Source organism: Gorilla gorilla, chromosome 13 (genome assembly GCF_029281585.2).
Source record: "Gorilla gorilla gorilla isolate KB3781 chromosome 13, NHGRI_mGorGor1-v2.1_pri, whole genome shotgun sequence".
In the NCBI taxonomy this organism is placed as follows: domain Eukaryota; kingdom Metazoa; phylum Chordata; class Mammalia; order Primates; family Hominidae; genus Gorilla; species Gorilla gorilla.
The window spans coordinates 127391114-127409838 of record NC_073237.2 but is presented as its reverse complement, the minus strand read 5'-3'; the positions used below and the strand labels follow the sequence as shown (position 1 = coordinate 127409838).

The following is an 18725-nucleotide window of genomic DNA, read 5'->3' as shown; positions in this document are numbered from 1 at the left end:
AAGGGGCCAGGTGGGTTGGCAGCCCTCACAGGCTCCTGGGAGCCACAGGGCTCTGCCCCAGAGGGCCAGGGAAGGGACAGCTCTGGTCCACTGAGCAGCCCGTCTTCCTTCTGGTTCATTAGCGGCATCCACAGAAGACTTAGGTGCAACAAGCCTTCTGTGGCAGAAAGCTTGAAAACCATGGGGTTTGGGGCCAAGGGCAGTGGCTCACGCCTATAATCCCAGCACTTTGGGAGGCCGAGGCAGGTGGATCGTTTAATGCCAGGAGTTCAAGACCAGCCTGGCCAACATGGCGAAACCCCCGTCTCTACTAAAAATACAAAAAAGAATCAGCCAGACGTCGTGGCGGGCACCTGTAATCTCAGTTACTTGGGAGGCTGAGGCAGAATAGCTTGAACCAAGGAGGCGGAGGTTTCAGTGAACCGAAATCGCACCACTGCACTCCAGCCTGGGCGACAGAGCAAGACTCAGTCTCCAAAAAAAAAAAAAGAAGAAAAAGAAAACCATGGGGTTTTGCAGGTCCCCCACCCTGTGTGTCCTGGCACATCAGACCCTCCTACTGCCGTGACCCAGTCCCAACCGTCCCGACCCCCGAAGCCCCGCTCCTCCCTGACCTGCAGCCCAGGGCTCTCCTCGAAGTTGTAGGCGCTGGGCCGGCCCTCCAGGGTGGAGAAGGCCACGTTGCCGCCACTCAGCGGGGAGATGTCGCTGAACTCAGAGGTGCAGAAGGCCACGCGCTCGTCCTCGCCAGGGCGCAGGTACTGGCCCTCGGGCCGGCCGTAGGTCTTCTGGCAGGAGGCGCTGTAGAACTGGTAGGGCTCCCACGGGCTGTCAGCGTGGCTGCGCTTGTAGATGGCGAAGCTCTCAGGGCGACTGGTGTGGAACTTTAGCCTCACATAGGTGATCTCGTAAGCTTTCCCTGCAGCCAGGAAGATGGGGCCCATTTTATGGAAGGGGAGAGAGGTATGGAATCCTGGTCTAGGGAGGGCAGACGGCTGCATTGCAGGCACTAGCATGGATGGATCGTTGGAAGCTGTCTGGAGCTCTGGACAGGGGATGCCACCCTCCATTCATGATGCCTGCTGGGGCACTGGAAAGGACAATGCCCGCATGCTTCCCAAGTATTTGCTGTCCCTTTTCCGGGTCAACTCGCCACCCTGCACAGAAATCTCCATTGCAACACCCCTGAGAGGCAGCCATCTCTTTTTGCTCAAATATCTCCAGCAATGGGATGTTGCCACATTCTAAGAAAGCCTGCTCTACCGTTAGAAAGTTATTTCTTTTACTACACCCCAACAAAGCCGATCCTTGCACTGTGCCTTCGGCCTCATTCCCTTGCAATGACTACAGATCTCCTAATCCTAACGAAATCCTCCCTGGACCCCTTATTGCTCCAAGTTTCTATCTTCCAAATTTCCCAAGACAGGTTTAAATCCACTGCCCCACAGCCTCATCTCCCAACTCAACCTTCAACCTACTGCAATTCAGCTTCTCTGGGCCACTCCACAGAAGACACTGTACTTGCAAAGTTACCTCACCCACAGCCCCCCGATGGCCACTGCCAGGGGCCTCTGATCATGCCTCATTTCCTGGGCCTCTGATCATGCTCACCACCTTGAAAGTCCCCTGTCCCGGGGCCTCCACCTGCTCTCCTCTCCTTTGCCTGCCTTGGCCCCCTCCTGAGCCCCTCTGCTTGCTCCCTGAACCCCCAGCTTCCAGTGGCCTCTCCCTTCCCTGGGCTTTAGCCCCACTCCCCCACATGCCCCTGACACCCAGTTGGGGGATCTGCAGGCTTTAGGCACTTGCCTGCCCTGCGCTCCACCCTGGAAGCATCCTCAGCAGTGGACCTGGCTCCGTCACAATGACTCAGCTACCCTGGGAGGCTGGGGTAGGAAGGATGGCTGTGTTGAGGGAAGGGGGTTCCCAATTCCTCCTCTTCCCTCATGGGATGTCAACAGGCAATGCCTAAGAAGAGAAAACCCCCGACACGGCAGTGCAGGCACAGGGCTAGGAGATAAGGATGCATCAGGGAACAGAAACGGCTGAGAGCTCTGGGTGGAGAGGGAGGCTGGGGTGCGGGCGCGGGAGAACTGCCGCCTTCCACAGTTCGAGCTGGGAAGTATCTGGCTTCTACACTGAGAGCGGGTATGATTTCAATAATAAGAAGGAAGTACAGCCTGAATTTAAAAAGGCAATTTCCCCACTGCCTGAAATGCCACCATCTCTCCCCATCCTCCTACGTTTAGGACTCCATCCAGGTACCCCCTCCTCACAGAAGCCCAACTCAACCTTAAGCCCTAATGCACACCCCTGGCATCCCCCCAGGACAGGAGAGGGGGCCTCCTGCAATGTGACTCCATAGCTAGCCTCCTGCAGAGTTACCTGCTCAGCGGTGGCTCCCCACGCTGGACAGAGCTCCTCACCGTCGGCACCGGGCGTCTCTTTGGTAATCTCTGCCACCCCAGTGCCTAGCAAGGCGCCTGACACCTTGCAGGCATTCACTGAGTGTTGGTGCAGGAACGAATGAATGAAGGGAAGAACGGCCCACGCAGGGAGTCCCTCCTGCATCTCTACCGTTGGCAGTAGCCTCTCACTCCCCAGAGCAGCACAGAAGACGCCCAGTCCCCTCCCCACGGCCGGCTTTCTATTCTCTGATCCTTCCATCCCTGGTCCCAGAGACCCCCAGGAGGCTGCCCACTGCCACCACCATCTTCCTTAGGTGCTGAAGACAAGCCATCCTAGTCGTCTGCTGAAACATCTTGGCTCTAGGTAACAGCTAAAAGGCTGGGTGCAGTGGCTCATGCCTGTAATCCCAGCACTTTGGGAGGCCGAAGCGGGTGGATCACCTGAGGTCAGGAGTTCGAGACCAGCCTGACCAACATGGTGAATCCCTGTCTCTACTAAAAATAAAAAAATTAGCCAGGTGTGGTGGTGGGCGCCTGTAATCCCAGCTACTCAGGAGGCTGAGGCAGGAGAATTGCTTGAACCCAAGAGGTGGAGTTTGCAGTCAGCTGAGATGGTGCCATTGCACTCCAGCCTGGGTGACAGAGCAAGACTCTGTCTTAAAAAAAAAAAAAAAAAGCTAAAACTTCTTTCTTAGAAGAAAACAGAGGAGTAAATAATATTTGGGACTTTGCACTAGAAGAGCCTTCTTAGAAATGACACGAAAAGCACAGGTAACAAAAGAAAAAATACATAAACTGGACTTAATCAAAACTAAAACTTCTGTCCTTCAAGGAACACCACTGAGAAAATGAAAAGGCAACCCACAGAGTGGGAGAAAATAGTTGCAAATCATATATCTGATAAGAGACTTATCCAGAATATATAAAGAATTCTTACAACTCAAAAAGACAACCCAATTAAAAACTGACAAAGGAGGAGTAGATTGCTTGAGCGCAGGAGTTCGCAACTGGCCAGGGCAACATGATGAAACCCCATCTCTACAAAAAATATAAAAAATGAGCCGAGCATGGTGGCCCATGCCTCCAAGCTGCTTGGGAGGCTGAGGTGGGAGGATCCCTTGAGCCTAGGAATTAGAGGCTGCAGTGAGCCATGATCACGCCACTGCACTCCAACCTGGGCAACCGAGTGAGACTCTATCTCAAAAAAGAAAAAACAAAAATGGCAAAGGTTTTGAATAGACATTTCTGCAAAGTGGATATATGAATGGCCAAGAAACACAAGAAAAAAATGTTCCACATCATTGGCCAGCAGGGAAATGCAAGTCAAAACCATAATGAGATTTCCTTCACACCCTCAAGGCTGGGTAGCATGAACAGAGGTAATAACAAATGTTGGTGAGGAAGTTGGGGGATTGGAACCCTCATAGACTGCTGACGGGAACGTAAAATGGGTCAGCCACTTTGGAAAACAGCCTAGCAGTTCCTCAAAATGTTAGACACAGGGTTATCACAAGACCTAGCAATTCCACTCCTCAGCATATACCCAAGAGAAATGAAAACATATACATCCACACAAAACGTACATATGGATGTTCACAGCAGCTTTCTTTGTAACAGCCAAAGAGTGGGAACAACTCCAATGCCCAGCAACTGATGAATGAATCAATAAAACGTGGCATATATCATATGATGGAATACGATTGGGCTACAAGAAGAAATGAAGTGCTGACACACGCAACCACAAGGATGAACCATGAGAACGTTAAGTGGCAGAAGCTAATCACCAAAGACCACATCTTATGGGATTCCACGTAAATGTCCGGGATAGGCAAATCCACAGAGATAGGAAGGACACAGGTGGTTGTCACAGGATAGGGGTTCAGGATGGGGATTGGGGGAAAACAGAAAGTGACTGCTAATAGGTACAGGGTAATAAAGGTGTTCCAAGCCGGGCTTAGTGGCTCACACCTGTCATCCCAGCACTTTGGGAGGCTGAGGCTGGAGGATCGCTTGAGCCCAGGAGTTTGAGACCAGCCTGGGTAACATAGCAAGATCCTCTCTCTACAAAAAATAAATAAATAAATAAGAACAAATTAAAAAATTAGCTGGGCGTGGTGGCTTGCATATCCCAGCTACCTGAGAGGCTGAGTTGGGAGGATGGCTTGAGCTCAGGAGGTAGAGGCCACAGTGAGCTGTGATCGTGCCACTGCACTCCAGCCTGTGCAACAGAGTGAGACCATGTCTCAAAATAAATAAATAAATAAATAAATAAATATATTCTAAAATTGATTGTGGTGATGGCTGCACAACTGTGTGTATATACTAAAAACCACTGGATTGTATAGTTTAAATGGGTGAATTATACGGTATGTGAATTGTATCTCCTAAAGTTGTTGTATATACTATGTATGTTATTGTGGTGTTATGATAGCTATCAGTTTTCGGGCTGGCCGTGGTGGCTCACACCTGTAATCCTAGCACTTTGGGAGGCCAAGGTGGGAGGATCACTTGAGCCCAGGGGTTTGAGACCAGCCTGGGCAACATAGTGAGACCATGTCTCTCTATTAAAAAAATACATATATATATATGTGTGTGTGTGTGTGTTTTCATCCACAGCTCCTGGCTTATGACTCCCATAGCCCTCCTTACGGTCTTTCATTAGAATTTTGGGTGTGTTGGGCCTCAGGGGCAGGCCTCTGCCTTCTCCTGCCCTCCTTTCACTCTAAAGTTCCCCCACCTTTCTGACTGTGGGTCTTAAGACCCTCCAAGAGAGGGTCCCACCCTACACCCAAGGGAAGCAATGCTGATGCATGAAGCGTCCATGAAAACCTGAGGACAGGGTTCAGGGAGCTTCTGGATGGCCGAACACGGGGAGGTTCCTGGAGGGTGGCACCCAGGGAGGGCATGGAAGCTCCCGCCCCTTCACCGTTCCTCACCCTGCTCATCTCTTCATCTGTGTCCTTTGCAATATTCTTTATAATAAACTGGTCAATGTGTTACGCTGAGTTCTGTGAGCTGCTCCAGTGAATTGATTGAACCCAAAGAAGGGGTCATGGGAACTTGAAGCTAATCTGTCAGAAGTTTGTGAGGCCTAGACTTGTGACTGGTGTGTGTGGCGGAAGACAGCCTTGGGGACTGAGCCCTCAACCTGTGGGATCGGATGCTATCTCTGATTAGATCGTGTTGGAACTGAATTAGAGGACACCCAGCTGGTACCGCTGCTTGTTGTGTGGGGGAAAAACCCACGCATTTGGTCACAGAAGTCTTCTGTGTTGATGATGGCTGTGGTCTGAGAGCAGAGGAAAAACACAGTTTGAGGAGTTTTTCCCTACACAGTTATATATATGTATAATTGGACCTCACATCCATTAGGATGGCTATTATCAAAAAAACAGAAGATAACAAGTGTTGGCAAGGATATGGAGAAACTGGAACCCTCATGCACTGTGGGTGGGAATGTGAAATGGTGCATCTGCTATGGGAAACTGGTGGTTCCCGAAAAAACTAAAAACAATGCATCTATTTGACAGCCCCAGAGCAGTTACTGTCTGCTAAGGTTTCCACTACAGATGCAAAAACAGCGTCCCTGTGCTTTCTCTCTGACTGCTTTCTGCTTTCTGTGGCAGCCGAGATTGAATAGAGGAATACAGGAAAAACCACGGAGAGAGAATTTTTGCAACTCAAGAATAACCTTGTAAGCAGTGAAGAGCCTGCGTTACTCCAAGCAAGAACCTACAATTTGAGTTTACACGAGAAGTGTTGGGAAATATCCCCTACCATCCTCAGCTGGTTGATTACACTTACAAAAGCTTAAAGGTTAAAACTAATTAAAAGAAGCCAGAGACTCTGGGGAGAAAAAAACAAAAAACAAAAAAAAAAAACACCAAAAAACCTAAGAATAGAATTGCCATGTGATCCAGCACTTCCACTTCTGGGGATATACCCAAAAGAACCGAAAGCCAGACTCCACGTTTGTGTTACATGTATTTGGGGGGGAAAAATAAAGGCACCCTCCTTCCTCCCCTAGTCTCTCTATGCACCAAAACAAGAAGCTGGTGAATCACCTCCTACCTCAGCAAGTGACCTCAGTATTCACCAGATCACTAGCTCATTCTCTGGAATATTCCTTGTGTTAGCCCTCCTCTCTGTCATTCTCTCAGCCCCTCGTCTGTTCCCTGACTTATTGCAATGGTCTGGAATGCCCTGCCACCTCTCTTTGCAAACATGTAGTCATGTCTCAGTCATGTTTCGGCTCAGACTGTACCTCAGAATCCTTCTTAACACAAAGCCCTAGGCAACACTCAATCCAAGGAAAACTGTTTGGTCTCCCCAGGTTAGAGGAGAACTTGGCAATCTTTTTGTTTTTTTAGACTTGGCAATCTTGATTCATATTTGGTGCTTAGACTTAGTGCCAAGATGGGAGGGTTGTGATGGAGCCTATCCCTGGTTCAGCCAGGGTCTTGTGGTATCTGGCATTATGGCCATGGGGAGTCCCCAGCTCCTTATAGGGAGTCACCACACCCAGAAGTGCCAAGAGCTTGGCTGGGAGAGGAAGAACAGGAACAGTGGGTGGCCAGATGGGGCTCAGGGACCCTGCTGGGTGTGACTCCCCTGTAGGCTGGGAGCAGCTCACCCACCTGGTTCTGATGCTCGGGGTGGGCAGGGCAGCCTCACCCATGCATTCCCAGCCCAGCTTTCCACCCTAGCCCCTCCTGCCCCACTCCCTAGGCCACTACTGCCCAGATGGCTCCAATTATAGGGCTTTGTTTTGTTTCCATTTTCCCAAAATAAGCCTCTTCGTACTGAGCTCATTCTGCTTGGTCAGTGCCGGATGTAGGCCGGCTTGATTTTATGACTGTCCCGGTGTCATTCTTGATGGGCTTTATGTTCCAGCTGGCTGGAGGGGACACAGCTTGGCACTCCTGCTGTTTGGCTTGGGCGGTGCGGGGCCCGGCTGGGGGAGGCTCTGCTGTGCCCAGCTGCTGGCTCAGCCAGCAGGTGAAGACTGGGAGGGGGGCGGGTGGGACCTCCATGTCTCCATGGGCACCAGCACCCCCTTCACCCCCTTCCTAGGCAGCCCCTTCTCTCTGGGGCTCCATGGACTCCTGAGTAGGAGGGCACCCCGGTTTTGATCAGTGACTTTGGGCATGACACTGAGGAAGTCCTTCTGCTCCCTGAGCCTGACTCCTCACTAGTAAATGAAGTGTTTGGGGATCTCAGCCATACAGTGTGGGTAAAGTACTTGGCAAAGCACCTGGCACATAGCAGGTGCTCACTAAATGCTGGCTAGTGTGAAACAGAGACTCATCCAGGGATCATGACTTCCAGGCACACTTGGGACAGTGTGATCCATACTGTCAGGACTGCCTGCTGTCTCCACTCTCTCACTGGATTATAAACTCCTTGAAGGTACAAATCCTGCCTCGAGTCTACTCATTCATCCGGCAAGCATTTACTTGGCACCTCTTGTGTGCTAGGTGCCATGCTCAGCTATAAGGATTCATGGCACCTGCCCCAAGGGGAGATTACAGGTAGGGAGAGAGAGGCAGGTCTTGTTTTTGTTTGTTTGTTTGTTTGTTTTGAGACAAAGTCTCACTCTGTTGCCTAGGCTGGAGTGCAGTGGCGTGATCTTGGCTCACTTCAACCTCTGTCCCCTGGATTCAAGCCATTCTCCTGCCTCAGCCTCCTGAGTAGCAGGGATTACAAGCGTGCACCACCAAGCCTGGCTAATTTTTGTATTTCTGTAGAGACGGGATTTCACCATGTAGGCCAGGCTAGTCTCAAACTCCTGACCTCAAGTGATTTGCCTGCCTCGGCCTCCCAAAGTGCTGGGATTAGAGGCGTGAGCCACCGTGCCCAGCTGAGACAGGCAGGTCTTTACAGAACAGGACAAAGTAGCCCAGGGAGGCTGTGGGAGCATCAACAAGGCACTCAAACCTATGGTTCCAAGGATGAGCAGCCATTAGCCAGGGAAGGTGAGGAGAAGGTGCATTCCACACCAGGCAGGATGTTGGCAAAGCTGTGGCCACCTTGTGGTGAAGCCTGTAGTTCAGGCTGGCAGGAGCATGGAGAGGGAGGAGGTGGTGAGAAGTAAGTTTGGGGCATGTGGTCCAGTAAGCTGGTGGGATGAGCAGGGGTGCATGGGAGCTAGACAGGTGAGGAGAGCAGAGGGAACAGAATTCTAGACAGAGAGAACAGCATATTGGGTGGCCTGGAGGTGAGGGAAGCCAAGCACTCCCAAGCAGTGTCACCACCAGCTAACAGTCAAGGATGACATCTTGGCTCGGCTTTCCTGATAGGAACACAGCTGTCTCAATCACCCAGAAGCCTCATTAGCCCCTGGAGCTTGTGAGGGTCTGGGCTAGGGCTGCAGATTTTAATTCTTGTCGCTGTTTAAAAGATCTTGGGGGCCGGGTGCGGTGGCTCACACCTGTAATCCCAGCACTTTGGGAGGCCGAGGCAGGTGGATCACCTGAGCTCAGGAGTTCGAGACCACCCTGGGCAACATGGTGAAACCTCGTTTCTACTAAAATACAAAAAATTAGCCGGGCATGGTGGCACGCACCTGTAATCCCAGCTACATGGGAGGCTGAGGCATGAGAATCGCTTGAACGTAGGAGGCAGAGGTTGCAGTGAGCCAAGATCGTGCCACTTCACTCCAGCTTGGGCTACAGAGTGAGACTCCAACTCAAGAAAAAAAAAAAAAAGATCTTGGGGCCACTCCTTTCCCAACCTTTTTGTTGCCTTTGGAAGAAACTTTTTCATCACAAAGGAGGGATTAAGCTGCTTTCTTTTATTTATGTATTTATTTATTTTTTGAAATGGAGTCTTGCTCTGTCGCCCAGGCTGGAGTGCAGTGGTGCGATCTCGGTTCACTGCAGCCTCTGCCTCCTGGGTTCCAGTGGTTCTCCTGCCTCAGACTCCTGGGTAGCTGGGATTACAGGCACATGCCACCACGCCCGGCTAATTTTTGTATTTTTAGTAGTGACGGGGTTTTGCCATGTTGGCCAGGCTGCTCTCGAACTCTTCACCGAAGGTGATCCGCCCGCCTCGGCCTCCCAAAGTGCTGGGATTACAGGTGTGAACTACTGCACCTGGCCTTTTTTTTTTTTTTTTTTTTTTTTTTTTTGAGACAGAGTCTTGCTGTCATTCAGGCTGCAGTGCAATGGCCCGATCTCGGCTCACTGCAACCTCTGCCTCCGGTTCAAGCGATTCTCCTGCCTCAGCCTCCCAAGTAGCTGGGATTACAGGCTCCCAACACAACACTTGGTTAATTTTTTTTTTTTTTTTTTAAATAGAGAAGGGGTTTCACCATGTCGGCTAGGCTGGTCTCGAACTCCTGACCTCAAGTGATCCGCCGGCCTCGGCCTCCCAAAGTGCTGGGATTACAGGCATAAGCCACCGCACCCAGCCTCTAATTAACTCTTGTAACAAAAAGTCCCTGCCGTGTCTCCGTGATATTGCTGCGTCTTCTCTCACCTCCTGGTTTGGCAAGGACAGAAAAGCTGGGATGTTTCCTATTGCGTGAGCCCGCTCGTTTGCATGAACTCCCAGTGACTGCCTTTTTCCGATCACGCTTCTAGCTGCCAGCTACCTTTCAAGTGGCTCCAAGCTCCCCTCCCGAGAGGTGTCTGGCTGCTAGATGTTTACCAAGGAGTCTGCGCCAGTGACCCGCAGCAGCCCGCACACAGCATCCTTTAGCGAATACACATCTGGGCCAGCCCCCCACCTCGTTCCAAGGCCCGAAGCCTCTGCTCCAAACAGGCGCAGACACCAGGCCGCCCCCAGATCCGGACCCTGTTTGCTCCGCACGCTTTCTTTTAAGGGGTTGGGAGTTACGGTGCCAAGCTGTGCTGCACCAGAACTTAGAAAAACATCTTAAAACAGAACATAGCAAGGCGGGTGCTTTTTAAAAAAAAAAAAAAAAATCGTAGAAATGTGTTTTCTCCAGTTTTTAAATTAGAACAAGCTTCATGAGAGAATATTGGGAAAATGTAGAAACACGGAAAATGGAAGAAAAGTCACTGCAAGTCCTGAGGACAAACACACTTACCAGTTTGATGTCTTTCTTTTTTGCCTACTCTTTAGGGATTTTAAAATATAAATCTGATGATTCCACATATACCAACTTGTGTCTTTTTCTTCATTCAACATTTTGACTTAAGCGCTCCCTGTGTATTACAAACCCTTTGTCAGCTGTTGCACTGAATGGCTCCAATCACCATGTGAATTTATGTCCTACAATTTACTTAACTATTCCCTTATGGTTCCCATTTTTCCCTACTATAAAGAACGCCTCGATGAATGTTTTCATGCATTAGGACCCTTCCCTTATTTGAATTCCCAGAAGTAGGATTCCTTTGCCAAAGGCCAGGAATATTCTTGTGGGTCTTCAACCATGTCGCCAAGCTGCCTTCCCACAGGGCTGACATGTACTTTTCCCCAAACCTTCTTTTATTGTGGTGAAATATGCATAACATGACATTTACCATCTTTCCCATTTGCACAGCTCACATTGTTGTGCAACCTTCACCACCATCCATCTCCAGAACTTTTTCATCTTCCCAAACTGAAACTCTGTCCCCATGAAACAGTCACTCTCCATTGCCCCTCCCCCAGCCCCTGGCAACCATTATTCTACCTTCTGTCTCTGTGGACTTGACTATCCCAGGGTGCCTCTCATATCAGCGGAACCCTACAGTATTTGTTCTTTTTTGGCTGGCTTCTTTCCCTTAGCATAATGTCCTCAGGGTTCGTCTATACTGTGGCTGTGTGAGAATCTCCTTTTTCAGGGCTGAGTAATATTCTACTGGATGGATGGACCACATTTGCTCTTGCTCATCATTCACCCCTCGGTGGACACTTAGGCTGCCTTGCCTTTGGCTATTGTGGAAATGCTGTTATGGGTCAGGTGCCATGGCTCACGCCTGTATTTCCAGCCCTTTGGGAGACAGAGGCGGGCAGATCACCTGAGGTCAGGAGTTCGAGACCAGTCTGGCCAACATGGTGAAACCCCGTAACTACAAAAAAATACAAAAAATTAGCTGGGTGTGGTGGCAGGAACCTGTAATCTCAGCTACTTGGGAGGCTGAAGCAGGAGAATCGCTTGAACCTGGGAGGTGGAGGTTGCAGTGAGCTGAGATCGCACCATTGCACTCCAGCCTGGGCGGTGGAGCGAGTCTCCATCTCAAAAAAATTAAAAAGAAAAGAAAATGCTGCTATGCACACGGGGCCCTTGCATGACATTCAGAGTGGTTGGTGTCAAGGCGGCTGCTCAAATTACCCAGTTGAGGGCTCAGGTGGAGACCGAGTCAGGGCGAGGGGTGCAGGTGGAGTCCTGGATGTCGACTATGATTCAAATAAGCAAAGCCAGGGCATGAGCTGGGGAAGGGCATGGCTGCTGGGAGGGCTTGCCCGGGGACAAGGGGCCACAGGGAAGGGAGGTAGACCAAGCAGCTGAAGCCTGGGCAAGGGAGAGCAGGGCAGGGCAGGGCTGGGCTGGGAGGACGGCGGCACTGCTGTGAACACCGTGGCTTAGGAGTACGGGAGGCACCTGCAAGGCTGGGGGCCCTTCATCCATGAATTCCTCACTCCCTTGCTCTCAGCGAGGAAACACAGTGCAATCTTGCAACCCTGGGGTTCACAGCCCAGCCCCACAAATTCCTGGCTCTGTGGCCTTGGGCAAAATACCTGAACTCCCTCGGGTTCACTGGGCAAGTGACTGTGCAATGTAGTGCCTTGGTTTCCCCATTTGCAAAATAGGCATAACAATAACAGGGCTAAATGAGCAAATGCCTTGGAAGCACTTGGAACAGTCCCAGGCACGAAGCATTTGTTCGACTACATTTTTCTTTTTTCTGAGACAGGGTCTTGCTCTGTTGCCCAGGCTGGAGTGCAGTGGTGTGATCACTGCAGCCTCGAACTCCCAGGCTCCAGCGATCCTCCCACCTCAGCCTTCCAAGTAGCTGGGACTACAGGCACTTGCCCCCACGCCCAGCTAATTTTTTCATTTCTATTTTTATTTTTGTAAAGACAGGGTCTCACTCTGTTGTCCAGGCTGACCCTGAACTTCTGGTTCAAGTGATCTTCCCGTCTCTGCCTCCCAAAGTGCTGGGGTTACAGGTGTGAGCCTCACCCAGCCTCAATGAAATTTGAGCTGCTCTTCCATTCATTCGCCTGACCAACCTTTACCCAGCACCCTGTGCAGTGGGCAAATGCAGGCTGGGCACCGGGGCACAGGTGTGAAAACAGGCATTCCCTCTGGCAGCTCAGAGATAGGGATGGACGTAAACAGACCAAGCCCTCACGCAGTGTAATCCAGACTCTGGTGGAAGGAAGATTAGGGGCTGCGAGGATGCGTGGGCAGGCCCTCTGCCCAACCTTAGAGGGGTGAGGGGTTTTCCAGAGGAGGCACCTCTAAGCTGAGTGGGGCAGACAGACATCCCCAGGGCTCAGCACAGGGATCGGCAGACATGCAATGGTTTTGTGGATGAACAAGACGTGAGTTAGGCTGAAGGTGGGAGAAGTGCGCTGGGCCAAAGCCACAGCACATGTAAGGTGCTGGAGGAGACAGAGTGCCTCGGCCCAGCCAAGGCCTTGCTGAAGGGCAGCGTGGGAAGTGGACAGGGATGATGCAGAGGCCATGGGAGGCTGGCTACAACCATCCTGGGATTTGCCACTTCCTAGCCCTGCATCTCCTGGATTAGTCCTGGGAGGCCCAGAGAGAAAGAGGTGGCCAAGGCCAGCTGGGCCCAGGGGCCTGGAGGGCAGTTCTGTGGGTGGATGGAGGCTAACCAGCCGCTGCCTTGACCCCCTGCCCTGCTCGGGGCCCAGCGTTCCAGCCAGAATCCCCAGGAAGCAGGAGGGAGGACTTGGCCCCCAGCAATGGCCCAGGCCAAGGCAATCGCAGCCACCCACTCGACAGGAAGACAGAACGGAGCCAAGGCTCAGGAGACCCAGCTGGCTCCAGGACCCCTCAGGGGCCACAGGGTCCCCCTAATGTCCAGCACCCTGGGACCCGGCTCCTCGCTGTGGCTGGCCAGACCCCAGCGTCTTCTCGGTGTCTGCACTCAGGCCATCCAGGCCCGGCGGGTCGAAGAACATCCTTCCCTCTTTGGTCAGCTCCTACCATCCTTCAGGTCTCAGCGAGACCCTTCCTGACCCTAGAGATGAGGCTCGTGCGCCCCAGTGCATGTTCTGAGCATATATCCTCGTTCTCAGCACTGCTCAGTAGAGGCTGCCTTCTGGTGGGCCCTGAGCCCCTCAGGACAGGGGCCGCACATGGCCCTGTTCACAGCTGCATCCTGTGGCCAGTGAGCCAAGGCTGGGTGACCACCAAGCAAACAGCTAAATGAAAGCAAGAAGAAATCAACTCCATGCAGGGGCATCCGGGACCTGCGGGGGAGGGAGGGGAGAACTCATCTGCTTGGGGACTCAGGTCTTTCTGTGGTTCCAGGAGATTCTCAGCGATCCAAGTGCAAGCCGGGAGGAGACTCCCCCAGCCCACCGAAAGCCACAGCCCATACTGTTCCTCCCAGGACCGAGGCTTCAAGCATGTGGACCAGCCTAGCCTGGACCCTCTTCATTCCCAAGTGCAGCAGTTAGGGGGAGGGTCCCGGGGGCCACCATTTATTGAGTTGTGCGACCCTAAGCAACTGATCTCACCCTCAGTGCCTCAGTTTTGCTGTCTGTAAAAGAACAAAGCATGCCGGTTTGGGATGCCGCCTGGGCGAGTCCTTGGCACACGGTGAGAGCCCCGGAATGGTCTGTACCCCCGTCACTGTCCACTCCTCCAACACCCCACTAACTCCCAGGCCCCAGCCCCGTGGCCTCCCTGGGCCTTGGTGGCGGGCTGGGGCTGCCAGAGCCCACTGCTGCCTTTCATCCCAGACAGGAAGGCTCAGCTCAGAGATGACGGGAGGATCCGGAACAGATGTCCAGGAGCCACGGGGGGCTGGGAATGCGGCGACCTCCATCTCCTTCCCTGCCCCTCACCCCATTCCCTCTAGGAGACCCCGGGCCAGAGCTGGCCGCCCACTCTCCCCTCCCATGAGCCTTCAAGGAGAGGGAGCAGTTGGGGGACAGAGCCAGCAGAGGTGGCCTAAGGACCAGGAGGAGAGGTCATCAGACGGCCTCCACAGGGGACACCGACAATCCCAGGCCTCTCCTTCCCCCACTATTATGCAAGCCATGGCTTAGCCTGGAGCAAACCTAAGTCATAGGAAACCAAAAAGAGGCCAAATCTGGGGCTGCGCTGGGCCCCCGGTGCCCCTTGTGCGTAAACAGAGACCAGTGTCAGGATGTCTTTGAGGAGGCAGGGTGACCGGGACGAGCATTTCTCAATCCCCGCAGGGGAGCCCACCCACAGGGGAGCCTCAGCCCTGAGCTGTCTCAGCAGCCACACTGGTCACACACAGGGACTGCCATGGCTCCGACCCGGGCTCATGAACCCGAACAGCTGCTCAGGAGGTGGCGACTCTTATCCGTATGGTACAGGTGAGGAAACTGAGGCTGAGAGAGGGGACTCCGCTTGCCCAGTGAGTGGCTCTGCTGGGCCTAAGTCCAAAGCCCCCTTTTGTGATTTCTACCCTATTCTGCCTCCCAGAGCAGGCAAAAGAGAATGCTGAGCTGGCCCCTGAGCACAGGACAGAGGAGGTGACCCTGTCACTCACACTTGTGGACTCTCTCCTATATGCCTGGTTTTCGGCGACAAAACAGGAAGAATGCTCACCGGGATAAGACACAGCAGGGAGTGTGTGTGTGAGTGTGCGTGTGTGTGTGTGTGTGTGTGTGTGTGTGTGTGTGTGTTCGCTCTCTACATTCACAGTGTGGAGGCTCTCAGGTTCCTTGCTTTTAGAAGGATCAGAAACACTCTGCTTCTAAGGTTCTAGGCAGAGGGTGCACAGCTCAGCACAGGGCCTGGCACACAGTAGATGCTCAGTAAACAGGAACTACCTCAAATCCAAAAACTTGGCCATTTCTCCCAACCTCCTCCCACCTTGTTTGTGCCTGGGCTGAGCTCTTTCCTTGGCCCCTGGGTTCCCAGGACACATGTGATACCCTTTGCCATGGAGCACTGTGTCTCCCCCGCAACTCCCCACCCTGTCCCAGATTCCTTCCCCTGTGGCCTTGGGGTCCTGCCAGCTCCATCCAGACAGCTCCCCCAGCCTCCCCCCTCCCCACTGGCTTCCTGTCCCCTCCCCCTCGTCCCATTCAGAAGCCCCACCTAGTGATCCAGATAGGCTGAGAGAAGGTGACGTGGCCCCAGAAGAAGGGAGTTTCTGAGGTGGCAGCCAGTACCTGTGTGCTCTGCAGAGGGGGCTCACGGTCCTCCCCGCACCCCACTCCAATGTCACTTCCCAGCCCTCCCCAGGACACTGTCACCAGGCTGAGGTGGAGCTGACTCAGTTGATGGGTGGCGGAACTCACATCAAAGAGTTTATGCTCTGACCTCTGATGTCCATGGATGTCCACGCTCAGATGCTCACTTAGCAGCTCTGTGCCTTTGGGCAAAACAACCTCTCTGAGCCTCAATTTTCTCAGCTGAAGCATGGGATACAGTCCCATCATCCCTAATCCAAACTCCTAGGCTCCAGATGTGTTTGGGAATTGAAAATTTTTCAGCTTTTAGAAAGACGATGCAGGCCTTATACCATATATTGTGCTAATACCCCCAGTGGGGTCTGGGGCTGCCGGCTGTACTCAAATGAGATTTCAGTAGCAAAGCGAATGAATATTCATTCTCACTAGGATAAACACAGCTTATAAATAGCCTCAGGTCAGGTTTAGCAGCCAAAATGAGTTATAAAAATAATTTGAGTTTTCAAAGCTTTGGGAGGCTGACCTCGAAGATAAGGGAGTCTAACCAGTGATACCAGCCCCTCCTGAAAGCGCAGCGGAGGCTGCAACAGGAAAGACACTTGGCGCTTACCCGGCCACAGAGGACATGGGAATCGGGCTGAACACGGAGGGAGGAGAGAGCATTCCAGCTCCCTGCAGTGGGGGCAGGGGCTGAGAACCGGGGCTGGGTCCAGACTCCAGATTCTGATTCCTGCAGATCTAAGGGCTCCTGCACCTCGGCAAGTCATGAGCAGGGCGGAGAGGCCACGCCACTGGGCGCAGCTGCCCAGCAGCACGAAGAAACTTAGTCCTCCTCCCCAGAGGGTTAAACTTTGCCTGTGCAGTGATGAACGTCACAGCTTCTATCTTCCAGAACCCACCCGAGGACTGCAGGCAGCTTCAGGGGTCCACTGAATACCTGAAGTTGACCAGAAGACCCAAGATCAGGAGCCCCTGCCCTAGAGGGTGACCAATTCAGTCCTTGGTGTGTCACCTCCCCAACAGTTCCGGTCTAGGATGGAAAACCATTACAGGGGATTATAACTGCAACCTAGAACCAAAGCTCAGCAAGGGACTCCCTGCCTCTCCCACCCCACGGGGCACCCCTCAGTCTATCCTTCTGGCTATCTAGGGGTACAGGTCCTGTTTTTTTCTTCTTCTTTTTTTCCATTCTTTCTTTTTATTAAGAGATAGGGTCTCACTCTGTAGCCCAGGCTGTAGCACAGTGGCGCTATCATATTTCATGCAGCCTCAACCTCTCAGCCTTAAGTGATCCTCCTGCCTCAGCCTCTTGAGTAGCTGGGACCATAGGTGTGCACCGCCACGCCCAGCTTTTTTGTTTTTTTTTTTTGAGACGGAGTTAGCTCTGTTGCCCAGGCTGGAGAATGGTGGTGCGATCTCGGCTCACGGCAACCTCCGCCTCCCGGGTTCAAGCGATTCTCCTGCCCCAGCCTCCTGAGTAGCTGGAACTACAGGCACCTACCACCACGCCCGGCCAATTTTTCTATTTTTAGTAGAGACGGGTTTTCACCATGTTGGCCAGGCTGGTCTCGAACTCTTGACCTCAGGTGATCCGCCAGCCTCGGCCTCCAAAGTGCTGGGATTACAGATGTCAGCCACCGCGCCCGGCCTATTTTTCTTTATTTTTTGTAAAGATGGGATCTCACTACGTTGCCCAGGCTGATCTTGAACTCCTGGGTTCAAGCGACCCTCCCAGCGCGGCCTCCCAAAGTGCTGGGATTTCAGGAGTGAGCCACCGCACCCAGCCTAATTCCTATTTCTGAGCCCCCCCATCCAACACCATATCTGGGTCCTGCAGCCCAACCTGGGCGCACAGCAGCTCAGGCCTCAGCCTCAGACCCCCAGTGGAGTGGGGACACGGGGTGCGGTGGCGGCGCCCGCAGCCCGCGCTTACCTAGGCGGAGGGTGATGTTGACCGAGGTGGGGTACTGCACGCCGAAGGCCATGGACGGGCTCTGCCACCAGGTGCTCTCGTCCTGGCTGTGGAAGTCGGTGAGGTAGGAGGCGTTGTGGTGGCGCTGGGGGTCGGCGGCGTCGCAGCGCTGGCACTGAGCCCCCGCGCCCGCGGCGCCCACGTGGGGACAGAAGTCCTCGGGCGGGCTGCCGCACGTGTGCGAGGCCTGGGCGAGCCGCCCAAACGCCGCGTTCTCGAACACCGGCAGGCAGCGCTGCGGGCGCCCTGCGCCGTCATAGCACGCGCCCATGCCCGCGCCGGCCGCCCGCGGTGCCAGCAGCGCCAGCCCCAGCAGAAGCGCAACCGCCGCCATGGTCAAGGGCACCGACGCCGCGCGTTCTGCCGGCCCCGCTCGGCTCGGGTGGGCGCGGACCGCGCGCTGGCCGCCAGGACCCGCCTTTCCCGGCGGGGCGGGGAGGCTGGAGGGAGGGGCGGGCGGCGGCGGCCCCACCCCACTAAAAATACCAGGGACCGCGCCGTCCCCGGGCGCCCACTCCCACCTGCTGGACGTGCCCGGCAGTGCGCGGCTCGGGAGTTCGCCCCAGAGGCGACCCGGGCCTCTTTGAGCCTCAGTTTCCTCGTCTGTGGAGTGGGGTCGGTAAAGATGCAGGCTCATTCTCGCCATTGGGAGGCTTCAATGGCTGCTCATTAAACAGAAACTGTTCAGCAGTGCCTTGGAGTCCTGAGATAAAAGGGGACACGAGGATCTATCTCTACCTGATCGCTACCGTTTGCGCATCTCCTCCTAGCAATAAAGTGTGCCCTGGACAGGGTTGTGACATGGCTCCGCACAGCTCCTGTCGCCCTTAACCCTGAAAATCACTCCTGCTGCCAGCTGCGCTCTGTCCCCACAGCAAAGAGATCCTAACCTGACATTTGTGACAAGGGTACCTGGTCTTATCACAAATGTCACCTCAGAGAGGGCTTCCTTGTCTTCTGCCCCAACCCCCATAAATGCCCCCTTTACTCCCTATTTATTAACATTAGCAAATCGAGGGAGAGAAGTC

The 18725-nt window shown here is 53.4% G+C and overlaps 1 protein-coding gene and 1 non-coding gene across 2 annotated transcripts in view; one reads left to right on the top strand and one right to left on the bottom strand.

Moving 5' to 3' along the window:
• LAMC3 (laminin subunit gamma 3) overlaps window positions 1-18128 on the bottom strand; it is an 80587-nt gene extending 62459 nt beyond the window's left edge. The window contains exons 1-2 of the mRNA XM_055351360.2: window positions 17659-18128; window positions 615-919 (exon numbers count right to left, since the gene is read on the bottom strand). Coding sequence (XP_055207335.2) covers window positions 615-919; window positions 17659-18031 — 678 coding nt within the window. The 5' untranslated portion in view covers window positions 18032-18128. The remainder of the gene's footprint in view (window positions 1-614; window positions 920-17658) is intronic.
• LOC129524801 (small nucleolar RNA SNORA31) lies at window positions 5919-6057 on the top strand. Its single transcript, XR_008668736.1, has one exon. It is a non-coding gene; the product is annotated as a small nucleolar RNA SNORA31 (small nucleolar RNA).
• Window positions 18129-18725: the final 597 nt, after the last annotated feature.